Source organism: Miscanthus floridulus, chromosome 11 (genome assembly GCF_019320115.1).
Source record: "Miscanthus floridulus cultivar M001 chromosome 11, ASM1932011v1, whole genome shotgun sequence".
Classification (NCBI taxonomy): Eukaryota; Viridiplantae; Streptophyta; class Magnoliopsida; order Poales; family Poaceae; genus Miscanthus; species Miscanthus floridulus.
Window position 1 is genome coordinate 64,267,921 of NC_089590.1, and position 21,528 is coordinate 64,289,448.

General features: G+C 46.0%; 1 protein-coding gene across 1 annotated transcript; it reads left to right on the forward strand.

The window, feature by feature from the left end:
• The first annotated feature begins 6,342 nt into the window (after positions 1 to 6,342).
• LOC136494827 (transcription factor MYB17-like) lies at positions 6,343 to 7,990 on the forward strand. Its single transcript, XM_066491003.1, has 3 exons — positions 6,343 to 6,531; positions 6,652 to 6,781; positions 6,997 to 7,990. The coding sequence occupies exons 1-3, from the start codon at positions 6,399 to 6,401 to the stop codon at positions 7,634 to 7,636; spliced, it is 903 nt and encodes a 300-aa protein (XP_066347100.1). The 5' UTR covers positions 6,343 to 6,398; the 3' UTR covers positions 7,637 to 7,990.
• Positions 7,991 to 21,528: the final 13,538 nt, after the last annotated feature.

Consider the following 21,528-nt stretch of genomic DNA (forward strand, 5'->3'; position numbering starts at 1 on the left):
GCAACAGTAAAACGCCCAGGCCAGTCAGCTCTCACCCCCTCGCCCGGCCGCCCGGCCCCCGCCGCCCCGCCCCGCCCCGCCAGCTGCATTTATTTCGTCCGCCCCCGCTGCGACGCCCTGCCGGGCTGCCCTTTCGCCGGCCCACTCCGCTTCCGCCACCGCCTGGCGCCCGGCCGCGCCAAAGTCCGAGCCGTACCCGTATGGCAGTGGCAGTGGCAGAGGGCAAGAGCTCATTTATGGTGGCAACCTCCGCTTCACGTCTCGGTCCCATCGGCGGGCCGGGCGGATCGGCCGGCCTTCGGCCCTGTTTAGTTACCTCCAAAATGTCAAATTTTTCAAGATTTTCCATTACATCGAATACGAAAACGCATGCATGAAGCATTAAATATAAATAAAAAATAAAACTAATTACACAGTTTAGACGAAATCCACGAGACGAATCTTTTAAGTCTAATTAGACTATGATTGAACACTAATTGCTAAATAATAATGAAAATGCTACCGTGTCGTTTTGCCAAATTTTTCACAATTCCTCCCCCAACTATTAAAATTTAGCTGCAGTGCACAGTGCAGTCCCGCCCATCTCTGACGTCTGACCCTGTGCGTTGCGTTGCTGCTGTGCAGCTCCTGTACCAGCGCATCTGCTGTGGCCTGTGGATCAATCTATTTAGGACGCGTTTAGATACAAAAATTTTGGGTCTTGGGTACCGTAGCACTTTCGTTTGTATTTGGTAATTAGTGTTTAATTATGGACTAATTAGGATTAAAAGTTTCGTCTCGCGATTTCTCACCTAACTATGCAATTAGTTTTTTTTCGTCTATATTTAGTACTCCATGTATGTGCCGCAAGATTTGATGTGATGGATACTGCACAAAAAATTTTGAGTTTTGAGTGGAACTAAACGGGGCCTTACTCCTACGAAACAAATAGCCGCCGGTGATCCTTTTTTTCTGGTCCTTCTTTTTTCCCGTCATCCGTAGCTGTACACCGACTTCTACAGCCCGGAGCCTCGTCGGACACATGACATTGTTCGATTGGTATTAAAGCCGATCAAACTGTTTTACTGTGAGAGAACTGATAAGACGGCCGCCGATAAGTTCAGATCCGTTTCGAAACCGAGTTGCCCCCAGTGAAGTTCCTACATTTCCAAACGGTAACCGTCACTACTCACGGGTACTATTAGTACTTCCGTCCAAAAAATGCAATGGTTAAGCTTTTTTGAATTTTTTTAAATAACACCAATATTAAATATGTATATTATAGAAATCAGAATTACTCGTATGCATGCTCCTGCTAATTTGCAATTCTCGTCAGTCGATGTGCTTGGGCGTCCGATCAGAAATTAATGGGTTCATCTTCCTTCTTCAGGCGACACTGTTTATCTTCCTCCTTTAGGGGACCCTATTCATCTTCCTCCTGAGTCATGGGCGGACCTGGTGTTGTGCCCGGGTATTCCCGGGCATATCCAACATTTTGCTCCAAAAATTAGTAGATATAAGTATACACATATGTATGATATAGTTAAGCTTTAATATTGTAGTTCTCTTCGTCTTATTTATCAAAAACAGCCAGATTGATTCTAGTCCATTCTCCACCCTCGGTCTAGCAACTGGCGAGGCAGAGCGTAAGAGCCATGAGCCCAATGGATGCTACCACGAGATGAAATCCTAGCGCCTGCCAAGCAAAGATGACGGCCACCCCTTTACTACCTTAAAACCCCAGCGCGGTGTTGCCCTAAGACGCACAGTGTTGCTGTGGATGTACCACTGTTGCGGCTCGAGCACTCAGCAAGTAGGTAGGCATAGTTCAACCATGGGTCGCCTCACACCTCGCTAGATACCAGCGGGTAGGAGGGCACGCTGGTCACCAGCACAGGCGCACACCACTGGAGGCGTTTGGAAGTGCAGACAGATCTTGATTTGGTATCTTTGTTAACCAAATTCTGAGGCAACAACTCAAGTTCTTCTTTGATCTTGGCTCAATTTGTAATATATTTTCTTTAGCTTGGGGCTTGGGCATACCCAAGTTTGAAATCTTGGGTCCGCCACTGTCCTGAGTTCCAATGGCAGCGGGCTTAGAAAGGAAGGGCTTAGGGAGGCAGGTAGGCATGGTAGTGGTGGTGGGTTATTGGCCGCCGGCGAGCGAGCGGGGCTAGACAACTGGATAGCAAGAGTCGTGGTAGGGGCGACAGCACGGTGAGCTTCATCGCATCGCTGGCTCTGAGTTTAGCACAACGGGGAGCAGCGGAGACGGATCCGGCGATGGGGACGCCGCCAGGGACTAGAGGAGGCTGGCGGTAGGTGGGGGCAAGGGCGCGGTGAGCTTTAGCTCCGCCTCTGAGTTTAGCGCTGCGAGGGGCAGCGGAGGCGGACCTGTCAGCGAGGACGCTGCCGAGGACAAGAGGAGGCCGGTGATAAGCGGGGTAGCGTGGGAGAGGAGGAGGCTGGCAGTAGACAGGGGAGCCTGGGAGAGATGGAGGATGGCGGTAGGCGGCTCAAGGTTGAAGATGACTAACGCTTAATCAAGCGTCAGGCACATGGCAAAACTATAATTATCAAATTATAACGGTTTAACTATAGTGGCCAACCGGGCCACACAGTATGGGCACGAGCACGATCAGGCACGACATGGACAGGCACGGCACTATGCGCCAGGATAGCTTAGTTGTGGTGTGCCTGATAGTACCACCATGCCGCCATCTCGGCCCAGGCATAGCACTACGGCCTCTTAGTCGTGCCATGCCGTGCCGATGTCATCACCTAGGCCGCGCTGCTGATCTCATCAACCGAGGAGCAGAGGTGGTCGGGGTGGAGGAAGGGGATGACGGAGGGGGCAGCACGGAACAGCTGAAATGTCCTAATATGGCTAGAGGGGGGTGAATAGCCTATTTAAAAATCTACAAATCAACTAGAGCAATTTGATTAGTATGACAAATAGCGAAATGCAAACTTGCTCTAGCTCTACAAGGGTTGCAAGCCACCTATCCAATAATTCTAGTTGCAATGATAACTAGACACATAATTTGCTATGATACTACTCACTAAGAGCTCTCAATCTTTCTACTCTAAAGAGCTTCACTAAGCAAACTTAAATATGAAAGTAAGCTCTCAATTCTAATTACACTAAAGAGCTTGCTACAACTAGTTTGCAAGAATATAAGAGAGTGAGTAGGGTGATTATACCGACATGTAGAGGGATGAACCAATCACAAGGTAAATATATACCAATCACTGGGATAATACCATATGGGCAAGAGACAACCGATTTTCTTCCGAGGTTCACGTGCTTGCAAACACGCTACGTCCCCGTTGTGTCGACCAACACTTGGTGGTTCGGCGGCTAAGAGGTGTTTCACAAACCTCGTCCACACGATAGGACACCACAAGAACCTACCCATAAGTGAGGTAACTCAATAACACGAGCAATTTACTAGAGTTACCTTTCGGCGCTCCGCCGGGGAAGGTACAACTCCCCTCACAATCACCGGAGACGGCCACGAACAATCACTAACTCGTGCCGATCCTCCACCGCTGTACCAAGCCGTCTAGATGGTGGCAACCACCAAGAGTAACAAGCGAAATTCGCAGCGCAACACGAATATCAAGTGCCTCTAGATACAATCACTCAAGCAATACACTTGGATTCTCTCTCAATCTCACAAAGATGATGAATCAATGATGGAGATGAGTGGGAGGGCTTTGGCTAAGCTCACAAGGTTGCTATGTCAATGAAAATGTGCAAGAGAGTGAGCTTGAGCCGGCCATGGGGCTTAAATAGAAGCCTCCCACGAAATAGAGTCGTTGGCTCAAACATTTTGCTGACTGTGCATCGATCGGACGCTCCGGTCAGAGTGCACCGGACGTAGCACCAGACGCTCTGGTCGTGAATACCGGACGCGTCCGGTCAGCCTACCGAACGTGTTCGGTAGCTCTCAGACTGCCACGTGTCTAGTTCAAACCAGCCTAGCCGTTGCTGCCCATTCGCCGACGATCGGACGCTCAAACACAATTGACCGGACGCTGAGCCGCCGAGTCCGGTCGAGTCTAGTAAGTCACCAGGGCCGACCAGACGCGTCTGGAAGAAATTGACCGAACGCTGAGCCTCAGCGTCCGGTCAAGTACAGTAAGCACCCACCAACGACCGGACGCTGCCAGCGTCTGATCGATTGCTCTACCGAACACTGCCTTTTCTGGTTCACACCGGACGCGTCTGGTGTGATGACCGGACGTGTCCGATCACTGAGTACATCATCAAATACCGGACGTGTCCGGTCACCATACCGGACGCGTCCGGTAGCTCTGTAACCAGCGCGACTAACTCCTTTTCAGCTCTATCTTCTTCACCCTTACTCAAATGTGCTAACCACCAAGTGTATCACCATGTGCACATGTGTTAGCAAATTTTCACAAACGTTTTCAAGGGTGTTAGTACTCCACTAGATCCTAAATGCATATGCAATGAATTAGAGCATCTAGTGGTACTTTGATAACCGCATTTCAATACGAGTTTCACTCCTCTTAATAGTACGGCTATCTATCCTAAATGTGATCACCGAAACAAAATGGCTCCTATAATTTTACCTTTGCCTTGAGTCTTTTGTTCTTCTTTTTCTTCTTTTCCAAGTTTAAGCATTTGACCATCACCACGCCATCACCATTGTCATGATCTTTGCCATTGCTTCATCACTTGGAGTAGTGCTACCTATCTTATAATCACTTTGATAAACTAGGTTAGCACTTAGGGTTTCATCAATTAACCAAAACCAAATTAGAGCTTTCAATCTCTCTCTTTTTGATAATTGATGACAACCCTTTCACAAAGATATGAATTGAGATTTAATTGAATTCACGTTGCTTGCCCAAGCATATCTACCATGTGTAAAAGAGTATGGACAAGTTTCATAAACTCCAAATGATAGTAATTGCTCCTCCTACATATGTGCCAAGAGTTTGGATTGTAGCTTGCACATATGCTTAGATAGAAAATATAGGAGTTAATTTCTACCAAATAATGCTAAGGTATAAGAGATGGACCTTTAAAGCATGATACCAAACGGAGTGCACTAATATATTATCTTTAGCACCATTAGTAACTAGATATGCACAAAAACTAGAATACCCTATGAGATCAACATTAAAAGTAAGGGTCTAGTATAATATGAGCATGAGTCTAGTTACTTAGCCTATGCATGCTAGTTTTTCATTCTATCACTTAAACCTATAGCTAGCATACATCATACAAGCATAGATATTGAAATTTAAAACTTGTGCTATGCAAGCAAACATATGAAATGCACATCAAAATACAACATACAAGTTTATAAGCTTGCTCCCCCTACTTGTGTGCTCAAAATTTTAATTGATCCCTTTCCTTTATCATATCTTTGTGTCTCTCCCTCTTTGTCAACAATTAGCATAAAAGGTGAGCTCAAATTATAGATAGGTTGGGGTGAAACCATATGAGATGAGGATCATTTTCTCAATTTGGTTCAATCTAGATTACTTGCAAAAGATATTTAACTCGGTTTGATCCAAGGACAAGCTTCTTCACACCTTCAAATAAGGGTTATCTTGTACCATGTTGAGTTAAACACTTATAGCTCATTTTCTAAATCAAACACTAGGTTTACAAGCCCACGAACATGTCATATGCTACCACTAGATCATTTCAAACATATAAGCATCAAATTTATTTGATTTTTATGAATGAGCCTATTCAAATGTGAAATATATCTAGATGCACTAATCATGTCCTTAGCAAGGATGTATGCCATGCCAATCAATTTTTACCTTGGATTGCTCGAAGTAGAGGCATGTCATATAAGTGGGGGTGCATCAACATATATTGGAGAAGTCAAGTATGTTCAATTCATTCCTTAGCTTGCAAAACCTCTTCTCATCAAGTGGCTTGATAAATATGTCGGCAATTTGATCTTGTGTGCCCACACTGTCTGCAAATATCTTCTTTTTATCGGTGATCTGTTATGAAATTTGAATGCGTGCTGATAATTTCCTGGGCAGGAAGGCAGTTGTACGGCGCGCAACAACAGACAACCGGTCGTCCCCTACCGCATTCAAGGCACCTGGCCCCGCCCGGCGTACTTGCAAGAAAACACCTCGCCCCTATTAAAAATGCATGCATGGCCCGGCTGCCCCGTGGATCGCCTCATAATTGATGCCATGCCTTCTTCCCTTCCCCTCACTCTCGTCGTCGGTGCAGCAGCAGCCACAGGCCACACCCCAGCAGGTGAAAATCCGTCACATTTATGGCCACCGGGATCCTCCTCGGCCTATAAATCATCGCCTCGGCATTTATGAGCACGGCTCGTCCCCTCACTTCTCGTTGCTGTCGCTGCCGACGCCGCCGAGGGGAAACGGAGAGCGACCGGCCGACCACCATGGGGAGGACTCCGTGCTGCGACAGCAAGGGCATCAAGAAGGGGCCATGGGCGCCCGAGGAGGACAAGCTGCTCGTCGACTACGTCCAGGCCAACGGTCCCGGCAACTGGCGCATGCTCCCCAAGCTCGCGGGTACGTGCTCTGTCTGCTCCTCGATCGAGCCCGGCCGCTTCGTGCATGCGTGACCTGGTCGTTTTGGCTCGTCATTTCTTGAGCGATTTGGGTGGGCTAATGCGATGCGCGCGCTTTCAGGGCTGAACCGGTGTGGCAAGAGCTGCCGGCTGCGGTGGACGAACTACCTGCGCCCGGACATCAAGCGCGGGCCCTTCACCCCCGAGGAGCACAATTCCATCCTCCACCTCCACGCCATAGTCGGCAACAAGTGAGTCTCAACTCTCAACTCAATACGTCTTTCTCCCTGCTCGCTCAGTACGTGCCGTCAAAGTAGGAGCACTCTTCAGCAATGCGTTCTGTATTTATTGGATACTCACTGTCACTCTGCAACTCATCACTCATGTGCATTCATGTAACGAACACGCATCTGGAGCACACGAAAGCCAGCCTCACTGATCACGTGCTGGAACCTTGTGATCTCAGGTGGTCCATGATCGCGGCACAGCTGCCGGGCCGGACGGACAACGAGATCAAGAACTACTGGAACACGCACATGAAGAAGCAGCTCCGCCAGGATGCGCTCGCCGTCGCCGTCGCCGGCGAGGGCGCTGCTGCCGCCCAGCTCGCCAGGGCGGCGACCGCGTCGTCATGCCCCGCCGCGCGCCACATGGCCCAGTGGGAGACGGCCCGCCTCGAGGCCGAGGCGCGCCTCTCCCTGTTCTCGTCCTCGGCCACGACGGTCACCTCCGCCACCGCCTCCTCGTCGTCGTCCACCGAGCACGCGGCGCCCGACATCTTCCTGCGCCTCTGGAACTCCGAGGTCGGGGATTCTTTCCGCGGCGCCGCCGTGCAGCAGCAGGGGCATGGCGGTCCGGAGACGAGTGCGGCGGCGGCTGGTGTGCCGGCGCAGCAGGCGCTGCCTGCTGAGCTCGGCGGCGACGATTCCTCGGCCGCGTCGACCTACGGGACCGAGGCCGCGGCGGACGATGACTACCAGGCGTTCCTGGACCTGGCGATGGAGGAGTTCGCGCTGCTGCAAGGCCGGCTTGGCGCGTTCTCGGTGTTCCCGCAGGCCGACGTGTTCGCCGACGCGCCTTGCTCCCTGTTCGCTCCGTTTGAGTAGCTTTGCTCGATCTCATTATCAGCCAGTCACCAGAGTAGTAGTAGACTAGACGTACGTGACCGCATTGTCTGCATGCGTTCGTCTGCGTGCGTACGCGTACGTACATACGTACACATGCCGCCTGTCTTGGGGACGACGATGGCGTATGTACGTGCCTGTACGCAACGACCGGATGGGTGGAGGAGTTGGCGTGTGACAGTACGTTAGTATGTGCCCTAGAGCAAGAGGTTTTTGCGACTGCTCTAGCCGTAGCATTGCTCTGGTGAATGTTGTCAACTTTCAGGTCTTTTTGCCTCTGCGTGTGTACATGGTCGCGGTTTCGGTTTGTCTGTTTGTGTACAAGCTCTGGTTTATTACTGTGTGGATGCAGAATTCTCTGCGTCAGTTTGGATGGAAAAAAGAGTTGAGCGCTTATTGCACGATCGAGGGTGGCCATGCGTACACTTCACGCTGAATTGCACCGATATATGTCAGGTCCAATCAAATAAAATCAGATTTGTCATATCACGCTTGGGTGAAAAATTGCCCTCCTATATGTCTGTTTCTGAGCAAGATATAAGAATAATAATCTGAGTTTCTGAGCTGTTCTACATCCAAATTAGACGTACCCTAAGATCTGAATTCTTAGTTATGTCAATTTACGAAGAAATTACACTAAAGGGACGTCTGGTTAGCTATACCGATTTACGAAGAAATAGGGCCGTTTGGCACGGCTCTGAAGTGTCTCGGCTCCTCTTTTCTTCGTCTCTTTTCTTCAAAACCTCTTCTCTAAATGGAGCCCTTTTTTCTCTCACCTCTCTAAAACCTCTTATCTAAAAAACAACAGGGAGCCGGGAGAAACCACAATTTATTGCTCCTCCTGCTACTGTAGCACATATAGCCAAGAAGCCTCGCGAAAGAGAGCCTAAATAGTCACCGCAACTCTAGTACAAGTATAGTCACCAACTCTAGTATAAGTTTAATCACCGTTCCATAACTCTAGTACAAGTTGAGCGTACTGTTCCATAACTCTAGACAAAGTTGTGTGTAAATCCAATATGACCGTTACTAAAATTAAGATGTGGAAGAAAAGATTTTCACTTAAATTTTAATGTTATTCCCTTCGTTACTAATATTAGTAGACCGTTCCATAACTCTTGCTTGTACTCTACCGCGAAGCGTGAGGTCATCGGAAAATAACATGAATTAAACCATTTCTTGGTCGAAGGTAGTTGCGCATATGCAAAGTTTTAGATGATGAACCAGAGAACTGAGAAGATAGAGCTTGGCGAGAGGAAGAAGTTGTTGCCTCGTCAAAGCAATGGCCCCATAAGCTTAGAATACATGATCAATTGCTACTTTGACGTCATTTTACAAGCATTTGTGCCATGAAACTTTACAATATTTACTTGGTCGATATGTGGGAGAGAACATAAGACAATTAACTTGAAAGAGAAGAACCCCTCTTCCAAATAAAGTCATATGGGTTTAGTTCTCTCCACAGGAGATGGACATAGTTTGTCAACTATTAATTTGGACCCTTTTTTAATCACATTATAGATGCGGACACTCATAAGTCATAATGAGCACATTTGAAAGACAGAATTGACCGATCTCGAGCATCACAGGCGTCTGTCCGTTATTAAGAGAGACGCCATCTACCGTTAAAAAGCTTCGTTAAGTCTTATCATAAATAAAAAAAGCTTTGTTAAATCTTAGAATAAATTAAAAAAATAAGTACCTACTCCGTACGCAAGTGGTGAATTTGAATCAGATAGTCAGACCCCTAGCTATTGTGCAAATATTATCCTATACTAGTAGGGAATGGCAACCTTCAGGCTATGGACCAACGTTTTGGCGTGCATGGATGTGTTGTGCGGCCGGCCGGCGCATGCACGAGAGTACGTCTTCCTCGTGAATTAGAGCGACGGGTGCATGCATGCATGGACACGGTCGATTCGTGCAATGCTACGGCGAAACACACACCATGATATACGTCCTTCTACCTATGTATATAGGCCTTGGACCATCCACAGATTCGATCGTTTTGCTGGGAGAATACGATCGACACGCTGATATGCTTGCTTTTATATTAATGGCACCAACCATTCATGAATCGTGCATGCGACGTCCATACCTGATTGTTCTGCCGGAACTCGCTCCATATAGCATACTCCTTCCGTTAAAAGAGAGTCATTCTCGCTTCAAAAAAGTCAACGACTTTTAATTTGGATCAAATACATCTAACAAAATATTAATATTTATGTTATATAATTAGTATTATTAGGTAGATCGTTGAATATACTTTCATAATAAATTTATTTGGAGATATAAACGTTGCACGTATTTTTTACAAAACTAATCAAAGTTAAGAAAATTTGACCAGTATAATTCCGTAGCGACTCTATCTTTTAAGACGGAGGGAGTATACTAGCTACCAGCTAGCTATAGCTGGCGCTGCTTCTCCTATTATGGCGTTTGTTAGGGATGCGAACGTCAATTCACGCTGCATAATGTGGGATCAGTGGATCACCTGTGCACACGGCATTGCAACCACGCGGTACTGTAGAAGGTATGCGTAGCACACACTGCTTCAGGGGCGGCTCAAATGAACTTGGAGGAGCGGTTTTACCGGCCACATCTACCACAGCGCTGCTATAAAATCGTTGATTTATAAGTGCGGTTGGCTGGCCGATTCTACAAATCGTATTTGGAGAGACAGCTCTAAATTTATAGGGGTGGTTGGGTATTGAGGCATCCCTGCAAACCATTTTACAAAAATCGTGATTCCAGATTCAAAAAATAGCAATTTTTTTATCTATGGGAGGCTCCCACCGGCAGCCACCCCCGTCCGCTCCGTCGAAGTCGTGGCATTTTTTGTGCGAAAATCGCACGCTTCGCCTCTACGGGGATTCAAACCCGCAACCTCCCCTCGCTGCACCTTATATTCACTTTGTCTATATTGGCTTTTGGTTCCCCGCATATTATCCAAAATCGAGTTTAAATTGATTGTTTGAGGTCCTAAATGAATTCAAATGAAAAAGTTATCAACTACAAAGTTTCATAACTTTTCGAGATCTACAACTTTCATTTTGGTAGTTTCTCCATCCGAGGTCGTTTACAAAATTTGAATTTCAAATTTAAGAAATTCAAACATAGTTTTCCTTGATAAGATGATTTCAAATCAAAACATTGTCAACTACAAAGTTTCATAACTTTTCGAGATCTACGACTTTCGTTTTTGCGGTTTCTCCATCCGAGGCCGTTTGAAAAATTCAAATTTCAATTTTTTGAAAATTCAAACGTAGTTTTCCTTGATAAAATGAATTCAAATGAAAAAGTTGTCAACTACAAAGTTGTATAACTTTTCGAGATCTACAACTTTTATTTTGTTCATCTTTTCTTGTGAGTTTGTTTGGACGATTCAAAATTTGGATTTTAAAAAATATCAACTTGAAACAATATTTTGAAAGAGTAAATGATTTCAGCTAAAAAAGTCATCAACAACAAAGTTGTAGAACTCATAAAGATCTACAACTTTTATTTTGATCATTTATTCATCCCTATATGTAGATGAGTTTCCGTGGACCGTGGTATGTATATGTATCACACGTCTTCGTAGTGGCACATGAGCATGATCATCCACGCCAGGTAAAGAGTGGTTTTCTCTGTGGTATAAGGACTTTTGACATGATTTTCACCAAGCACGGTGTCTGTGGCTGGCGTGTACAAACGTACGTACCGGGACCGGTGGAACGTGCATATATGTATATGCATGCCGTCCGTACGCGTGCGCAGTAGACGCCCCGAGCCGGCCCGATGATTCAGGATCTGTGCGTGCCGTCTAGGGTTCTCGAGTGGCCGACGATCATGCCTGGCCGGCGGCAGCGCGCTTCACTTTTCCACCGCGAAATCAAACGCCGGTCCCGGCGTGCGGCGTCGTCCCACCATATACCACCGGCCCGCCAGGGGTCCTGGGTCCACGACGAACAGCAAGCGGGCGCTACGCGCTAGCTACCCGTCCGTTTTGATCCGTTTCCACGCCGACCCTGTACGGAGGTGCACCGGTCGGATCGCTGGGACCGGCACGGCGAGGACGAGCACATTTATTGCCATGGTCTGACCGACTCGGGCTGTGAGAGAAGGGAGGAAAAAGATGTGACATTGCACAGTCGCTGCCTGCGGTTTCACCGGTACGCCTGATGGTTTTCTCGTACCAGGACAGTTTAAATAGCCGTGATAAGACTATCTCCGACTAGCAGAGTGTTCGTTTGGCTGTGGCTCATCATAAATGATCATAAATTTTCAGCCGAAACAGTATTTTTCTCTCACACAAACTAGCCAGCAGTACTTCTTCACGAACCAGCAACGATATGAATCAACCAACCGAACAGGCTGAAGATCACCCAAAATACACCATCTTTAGGTCAGTGAAAGCATTCCCACCCAAAACCTACCTTTCTCCAACGGTGAAGAGAATGCAAATCCCCTCCCCGTAGACCTCGGCGAACCGGCGCACGGCGCCATGCATGGGGAAGGAGCCCGCGCTGGCCATGGGAAGAGCTCACACTGGGCAAGGGGAAAGAGCTCGAGCGCCGCCGGACATGGGGAAGGAGCTCGCGCCGCCGCTGGGAAGGACCTCGCGCGCCGCCGGGAAGGAGCCATACCTACGCGCGCCGCCAGGAAGGAGAGAAGTCGTACCCGTGCACGCCGCCGGGAAGAAGCAGTGGCCGGTGAGGGGGCAGAGGCCTGCACGCCGCAGGGGAGGGGAGGAGCCGGACCTTGCGCAGCCGGATCTGGGACCTCGCGCGGCCGGTGAGGGAGCAACGGACAGTGATGGGGCGGCGGAGCTCGGCCGCCCACCTGCGAACCCGTGCGACCTCCCCTTCCTGGCACGCCGACTGGAGATGCGTCGTGGAGAGAGAACGACTCTTTTTTGGGTTCCCTCTCTTTTCGTAGGCAAAATAGGTAGCTGATTTGCGTAGTCTGTTGGAGGCATTTTTTTCTACTGTGCATCATGCATTTTGGGTATGGATATCCTTGTGCATAGGTTGTTGGAGACAGTCTAAGAGGAACGAAGTGAAGCCTAGGAGGGGATTGATTCCTTCAGGCCACATCCCCAATCCATGTGGACTTCGTTCCGTTCGTTTGGCCTTATTTGACTGATAATCAAACAGGCCCTCAAGTGTTCGCGATTTGTTGTTTCTGTCTTCGTCAAATTACCTATACATGTAGGTCAATACATGCAGTGTGTATTGGTATGTCCTTTTCCTGGAAGGTGAGATGGACACTTACAGCCTGTTCGGTTGGCTGGTTCGTATCGTTGCTGATTCGTAAAGAAGTACTATTGGCTGGTTTGTGTGAGAGAAAAATATTATTCCGGCTAAAAATTTACGATCGTTTACGACAAGCCACAACCAAAAGAATAGGCTGTTAATCAGCTGAGCTACCCTCAGTTAATTTACATCGGTTCTGCAACAGTCTTATAACTTGTGAGAACTCATTCCTGAGACTGGTTTTATATTTATATTTTTAAAGACAGAGTTTGTAGGCTTTGCATCAAGTAAGCGCAGCTGCTGCTGGTTGTTGGCACAGTACTTTGTGACAGCCACATGTCGCAGCAGCAGCCGAAGGGGCTGTCAAAACTGGCAGCCGAACGGAGTGAGTAAAATTATACTCTCTCGACTTGAAACAAGACATTTAGGGCCTGACGGGTTGTAAGCCAAATTTTGCCAAGCCAGCTTTTTATCTTGTTTTGGTGTTTCCTTCGAAACCGGCTTAAGCGCTTACTCGAGTCGTTGTTTTGTACTAAAACCTCTTTTTATTTTTTTCTGTCTAATAAAAATTATGGCAAAGCTCTTGCTGTCCTTTCAAAAAAAACATGGGCAAGTTTCAAAGATTTGGCATGCAATTGGTTTGGTGCCAAAAACATTGGCAATTTCTTCCAAAAATTTGGCAAGACAACATTTTTCTCTCTTGCCGGTAGCAAACCAATTACCAACCTTGGTTGCCTTGCCAAGATATTGGCTTGCCCTAATATTGGTACACCCATATTTTGGCTTGCCTTGAAATTGGCATGGTAAAGATTGGTGCTCGACCTATCAGGCTCTTAATTTTCCATGGAAAAAGACTTTGACTGATAACTACTCTACTAATACATGATGCTTGTGAATCTAATCGATGTCATTAGAATTGTGCTAAAAATATTTATGATTATTACTATCAATATATTAATTACTAGTCAAAGTCTACCTTTTATATTAAAAAAGGCTTATGTTTCAATGAAACGAAATATACCTTTCAATTTTCAGACGGAGAGTATCAATATGCATCCTTTTTTATTTAAAATAATTTTCACATTATTGGTTGGGTAGTGATCGGTAGACCACTTCTCGCAACCTGGGAAGTTTGACTAGCTGTCAGTGCCCAGCGCGCCCTCTGATCTCATTCAAAGTTTTAAACCTTGTGCTATCAGCCTGTCACTGACGACAAAACTGCCGAAGCCAGACATGGGGAGGCCTGTCTGTTTTCAGCCCAAACTAGTAGTACAACATTATTATTCGGCCCAGGCCGCAAGAAACTGTCCTTCTTTGAGGATCGAGGCCCGCTACACTTAAGACGCCAATGTTGGGGATAATTCCTTCAATGTTATCGAAGGCTATAACTATTCCTTGTAGTTAAATCTGAATGAACAGATTCCATCGCAAGAAACTTAACCAGTTAAACTAGCTCGCTTTGCATCCAAAATTGTAGCATTCCTTTTCATCAAAAAATTATAGCATTCCTACCTATAAAAAAAATATAGCATCCCTAAGCCACTTAGAGCTTGATTGGTTGAGCACCAATCTTTGCCATGCCAATTTCAAGTCAAAATGTGGGTGTATCAATATTAGGGCAAGCCAACTTGGCAATGCAACCAAGGTTGGTAATTAGTTTGCTACCAGCAAGAGAGGAAAATGTTGTCTTGCCAAAATTTGGAAGAAATTGTCAATGTTTTGGCACCAAACCAATTGCATGCCAAATCTTTGGAACTTACCCATGTTTTGGCTTGGCAAAAATTGGTTCACAACTGTTAGTTTGATCTCCACCAATCGGCCAATTGGGCCCTTGGATCAACGCCCTGATCGGTGGCGTCCAACCACTCCATGGTTGGTGGGCCCCCGTCGCACAACACTCTAAAAAGAGGTGGGGACCAGAGCTCTAACTACGAGGTTGACCTGAGCCGCCGTGACCCACCAACAGCAAAAACCTAATCCGATCTAAAGAGGGTGCTGCCAGCGACGGAAAGACCCACTGACTTCACCCGTCACCACCGGACCACGGCACCTCGCATCACCGTCGCCTCAGCATCACCACCACTACGCTGGACTCCACCGCGCCGAGCTCCCACGACATCGGCGTCCATGTGGCTGTGGCGCAACTGCGCTAGAGCGAAGTAGAGGAATCAGTTTCTCCATCTAAGTAAGATGTTTATCCCCTGATCTACGTTTTAGAGGTACGGTGTTCTATCAATGGTATCAGAGCCGGGTTGCCAGTGTGTTGATCTAGTATGAGATAGAGAATTAAAAAGAAATAGGAGAGAAATAGAAACAGAGGGTTCGATCCGTTTTGGATTGAAACCCTAACCCTAATCGGGAAAGAAACCGAGAAAAGAAGAGGGTCACCGAACCCTAACCCTAACAGGGTGAATGAAAGCAGTAAGAAGAAGAGGGACTCAGCTTCAAGAAGAACCCAAATCCAGCTCAACCCCATGAAGCACTCGCTGGGGAAGATGAATAGTGACTCTAGTGAGTCAAACCCTAACCCTAACCCCAAATCGGTTCAACTCCGAGAAGAAAAGGAAGAAGATCCAAAAGAGAAGAAGGGGAAAGGGAAAGAGCTAGCAAGGCGGCTTACCTAACAAAACCCTAACTCACGACGAGAAAGGGGAAGAGAGTGAACGGACAAGGGGAAGGAGCTCCTACCAGGGGTCCGCCCGCTCCATCTCCACCGCTGGCCATCGTGTGGACATCGCGTGGGAAGTCAACCTTAGCCGCCAAGGCGGGAGAAGCGCCGCCGCACGATCTCCACCTCGGGCTCGGGCCAAAGGGCACCACCGTGGTGCCGCTCGATGGTGCCGCGCGCGGCTCCAGCCGCACGCGTGCGCCGGTGAGGGGTGCCATGGCGAAGCCGCCATTTCGTGCGTTGTGTCCGCTTCAAGCTCTCGGCTATGCTCTATCGCTCGCGGGGATGAGAGAGAGAAATGGAAGATGAAAATGGAATTAGGGTTTCGGGAGCACCGGCCACGGCGTGCTTTTGATCACCCGAGAGGCGCGGACGACCGTTGATCTCAGATGAACGGCCAGCGTTGATCGGACCGACATTCGGCCCAGGCGGGAGCGTGCGGGTGGGTGGCTTTGCCGGCCCAGGCCCAGGTTGTGGCCTGGGAGGCACAGCGCGCGCGTCAGCAGAGCAGGCCACGCCGATTCATTGGACTGGGCCGCGCACTGTAGAGCTGGGCCACGTACTATTTTTCTAGAGGCCGGGCCAAAATGAATAGAAGAGTAATTTTTGTTTTATTATTTTTTAGAAGTGAATTTGATGAAGTTTGTTTTAATTCTCTGTTAAATTTTGAACCACCAGGATAAAATTTCAGAGAATAGAGAAATTACAGAGAAATGCTTCTGAAAAATAGATAATTTTTTATGTTTTCCGCTGCTAAAGAAATTGTTTATTCTCCAGTTATTTTGAACCAACGTGATATTTAATTGGAGAAAAAGAGATTTTGACATGATTATGATGTTGTTATTTTTTGACCAACGTTGTTAATAACAATATCGTAATTCTAATGATTTTATGTATTATTTTTATTTTTGTCCAACAGTGATATAGATTTAATGTATAAATAGTTGTATGTTTTAATTTTGACCAACGTTGGAATCAAGGCATGCAATTGTTGTTATTATTTATGTTCTCACTCTATATAAATTATGTTTTCAGGCGGATATAACTTGATGGGTTGTATCAAAGAGATCCCCACTCTCAAAGGTGACAACTACACAGAGTGGAAGAAAAAGATTGACTCGACCTTCATCTTGACTGAGGTGGACTGGATAGTCACATCACTGTGTCCCACTGAGCCTATGTCATCAGTGAGGGAGACAAACGAGGCTGGGTAGCACCCGGTTTTAAAGATAAAACCAGATACACACTATATGTGAGCCTATGAAGTCAAATCTCACATATAGCCACAAATAAGGGTAATATCAAGAGACAATACTTATTACATAACGTATTAGTAAAAGGAATATAACCTCAGAGTATAGACAATGGAAAGTCGACTCTGATCTTCAGGCGAAGACTCCAAATCCACAGGGACGACTGACTGGTTGACCACAAGCCTAACTCCTCCAAACTAACAATCTAGTACCCATCCAGAATTTTTATCTAATGTATAGAAAAGTAAAGCAAGCGTAAATACATGTCATATTAACAATTATATCATGGGGTTCATGAGGCTCAAAAGGCTAACACTGGTTTATTGCGATTAGCTTTAATAGGTCATCTTTTTAAGCAATTGAGTGGTAAAGCATTTATCATTCTCATAAACACATGATCAGGTAAACATAAATAATGTATAGCATAAACAATTAATCATTAGTACCACTATCTATTAGTGATCATCTCTATTCCATAAGGGTCCAAGGCCGCTCATGACCGTGAGCACGGCTGATATATCAGTTTTATACTCTGTAGAGTTTGTACACTTTCACTGTGAGTCGTGAATTACCCTTTTGCCCGAGGTGATCAGCCTCTTGACCCACTACCGAGGAAGGTCGGCAGGGTTCACTATGGAGCCTTTCAAAGGTTCATCTAACAAGTTAGGGCCGCTAGACGTATGTGGCCCTTCTATAGGAGTGGCACACGAGGGCATCACAGCACGGTACACACAACCTAGCAGAAAAGGAAACATACCCTCGTGCGCCATAAATGTAACCACTAACAAGCTAGAAAAGGTCCTCATACTGAGCTAAAGTCAGAGCCATATAACCCTCATAGCTATATTGTAAGTCCCGGATGATCGCTTACAAATAAGTCCTCAGAGAGAGGAATCTAGAGCATTTAGAGAGTAGCTAAACACTCTAGCCCCCTGTTTCTATGTTACTAAAAAGTCAAGTTTTAATGTTTATTGCATATATCATTAATCAAGTTACAAGATCATAGTTTAGTTAAGCACTAGCAAAAACTATCAAATGCAATAACCCAAAGGTTTCAAGGTACAAGATATCAAATATCTAGGACATCCTTATTGGCAATAAGGTAGACACATGCAATATGAATTAAATGATTAAATGTGAATAGGTAACAAGGATGGTCCCATGCTATACTTGTCTTACACATCGATCCTTCAGTAAGTTTTATTCTTCAACGTCCTTCTTCTTCTTCTGGATCACCGCATATATCTCACCGATTGAACGTAATCGTAGAACACCACACAAACATCTATACACATACATGCATAGCATACAATTGCATCTATATTAGAACAGTACACCAATCATAGAAAAATAAGTAAAAGAGATTGAAATACGATTCTACGTATCGCTACGAACACACAGTCGCGAGAGACACGCTAATCGGAGCTACGGTTGAAAAGTTACAACTACCGAGAGATTTATCTTATACGTGGGAAAGAAAACTATAGGCTTCGTTCATGTTAACCATATGAATTCATATAGAAAAGATATTTTATAAATAATATAGATTAAATTAAGTCAATTTTTAGATTTAAATTATAAAACAAAAGTAAAACAAATCATATTTTATGTATAAAACCCAGTTACATAATCATTAATCAAGATATGATTTAAACCATGTTATTTTAGAAATACAATATAGTAAACACTATTATTAACGCGTAGATCTAGTTGTTACGAATCTAACACAACTTGAACGGACTATTTTGGAGTTAAAATGAATAAGTTATAATTTAAACAAGTTTTTCTATAGTTAGATAATAAATTAAATCTACCCATGAATTTGAAATATTGGAAACATGCCTAATAGTTGTATAAACATGTAGAAAATATAAATACGATCCTAACGCAATTTGAACGGGTCAAATCGAACTTAAAACACAAAAGTTACGCATAAAATAAGGTGAAATGGCATTTCTATAAATAACTCGAACTCATTTTTGAATTAAAACATTTAAAATATAAAATTACACGGCTACTGGACTGCGGGTACTAATTTTGGAAAACACAGGGGCTAAAATAGAAGAAAACAGGACCTAAAAGAAATCATTTTGAACTGATTTGGATTGCGGGTTAATTCACTAGAAACCAAGGGGTTTTTTCACAAAACGTACGTGGCTGACCGTGGGTTGACCCGTGGCTGCTGACTGGACAGCCACGTGGCAGCATGCTATTGGCGCGGTGCACCACGCGGCGTGGGCACGTGCGCTGACATGGCGCCGTGGACCGAATCTGTGGGTCCATGGTGCACCGAACCGTTATGTTCTAATCCTGGCCGTTCACGTGAATCCGACGGCACAGGTGGGTGCAGGGCAGCGGGCCGCTAGGGAAGAGGCTCATGATGGTGGCACCATTGTCGCCGACGGTCCAAGCTCATCGGTGGTCACCGGTACGGTGATTTCGACCACCCCAGACCGAGCCGAGGGCACCTACGCGGCTACGCGTAGCACGGGGTCTCGCGAACTCAACGGGGCACAAATATAGGGCGAGGGAAATGCGCCGGGATGACAGCCCCACGACGGCGCCATGGCCGGCAGCTCGGGAACTCACTAATACGACACTCTAGAGCGTTATTCAACGAAAGGAGAGCACGGGTTGGTGGAGGAGCTCACCGCGAATTGATTTGAACGAAGCGCGGCGTCCGGGGAGGCTCCGAAGGGGTGGGTCATCAACGGCGGCGACTAGAGAGAGAGAAAACACGCGGATGAAGGGAAAATTCGATCCAATCATGACCAAAACTGAGAAATTACGGTACCTACGGGCGTGGAGGACAACGGTGGATCTTCAGGTGGCGTCGGCATCGTTGAATTGGCACCGGAGCAGCGGGGCTACGGTGGCAGTGGCGAGTGAGCGGCTGTTGGAGAAAAGAGAGAAGAAGGGGGGGTCGAGCTTGGGTTTTATAGGTGGGGAGAGGTGCTGCGTAGATGGAAAGGGAGCAGGGCACGGGCGGATTGGGAGCTTGCCTTGTAGGAGCGCCGGCGCGGTGGCTTGCCGTACACGAGCGTGCCATCGACGGGCAGAGGAAGGAAAGAGCGAGGAAGAAGAAAGGAAAGAAGGGAACAACGGCTGATGAATGGGGCCTGCATCGCAGCAAGAGGGAGGGAGAGACAGCGCATGCGGGCGGCTGACACGCGGGTAGGCCAAGCAGAGCAGGCTGAGCGAAGCAGTGGGCTGCGCGGGCGAGGCAGGCGCGCATGGAAGAGGACGGGCGGCTGGGCTGAGCGGGCACTGAAAAAGGAGAAGGGAGGGGGAGTGTGGCTGGGCCGCTGGGCAGGCCAAGCCAGGAAGGGTAAGGAAGAAGAGGACCGGCCCAATTCCTGGGATTGGGCTGAAAAGGTGTGAAGGAAGATTTTTTCCCAAATCAAGTTCATTTCTATTTCTAGTTTTCAATTCTAAGCTAAATTCAAATCAAATTCAAGTATAGTTTTAAATATACTTTCGTATTCAAATAAAAATGGACAATTTTGTTAGGCTTTCCAAGATAAACTTTACAACTTTAAAAAAACTTTTATTTTCTAATTTTCTTTTCTTTCTTTTCTTTTATTTCAAAGCCATTTTCAATTTCATTTCAAAAGCATTTTAACCATTTTGACTTTTCAATTAAAACCATTCAACCAATACAATCAAATGCAATGGCATGTATGCATCAAACATGTTGCTACCTTATGATGTATTTTAATTTAATGAAAAATTTATTTCCTATATTTCATGTGCACAGAAATTCTAACTTAAATTATTTTAACTCTATTTCAAAAGAGGCAAATTTTTAGGGTGCTACAACTCTACCCCCCTTAAGATGAATCTCGTCCTTGAGATTCGGAAGGCGTCGACTAAGAGATGGTAATACTCCGTCCTTGGATTCTTCTTTATTTCCTCACGCAGTTCCATCGTCTTGATAAAGATCCACTTTACTTTACATATCTGTTGCCCTTACTCCAAGTAATTTGCCTAACTAATTCCAAAATTTTGACAGGTACCTTGAACAACTCTCAGGTAACCCTAATCACTAGGCCATAATTCTATTTCCTCATATGTTCACCTTCCAACGAAGCCCCCTTATGTTTTTGGTCCAAAAGAGAATCTACCACCAATCTTCAAAACCTTAATGATCCTGGTGAAGTTGCTCGAACTAGGAATACAACTCTTAATCCTTGGTGTTACTCGAACCTTCTTAGCACAATTCTCCATTGCTAAGGGCATCAGCCATGACTTTGCTTCTCGAAGTGATAGCACTTTTCCAAGTCATAATCAATCTCATTCCAATGAGGATATTACAAGCCCAAGACCAACTTAGTGAAGGTATCCTATATATTCTTGTGATCCTCCTAGATGTTACTTTTACTTTCAAGAAGATGGTACTTCCATGCTCCACAATGGATAACTCCAGATAACCTGTTAGGTAGTTCAACTCAAGCTTCCTTAGTTGACTTAACGAACAAGCCACTACTTTTCTTCTCATATAATGACATATCCCACACCTTCACAAGATGCATTATTATAGATACAAAGCTCTTGTCCTGATCTGATAAAGCTAATACCTAGATTTTTACGTCAACCTCTTCTTGGATTTCTTCAAACACTTGGCTAAGGTCTCTTGATCCAAACTAACTTAAAAGCTTCTCCGGTAGCTTTATCAACATCTTTCTAGTCTTGGATAGACCTTTCTTGAACTTCTAA

Excerpts from the sequence above, each read along its gene's own strand:
- LOC136494827 (XM_066491003.1), top strand. The coding sequence starts at position 6,399 with ATGGGGAGGACTCCGTGCTGCGACAGCAAGGGCATCAAGAAGGGGCCA. Across the intron at positions 6,532-6,651 it reads CATGCTCCCCAAGCTCGCGG|GGCTGAACCGGTGTGGCAAG; the intron begins GTACGTGCTCTG and ends GCGCGCTTTCAG. Across the intron at positions 6,782-6,996 it reads CACGCCATAGTCGGCAACAA|GTGGTCCATGATCGCGGCAC; the intron begins GTGAGTCTCAAC and ends TTGTGATCTCAG.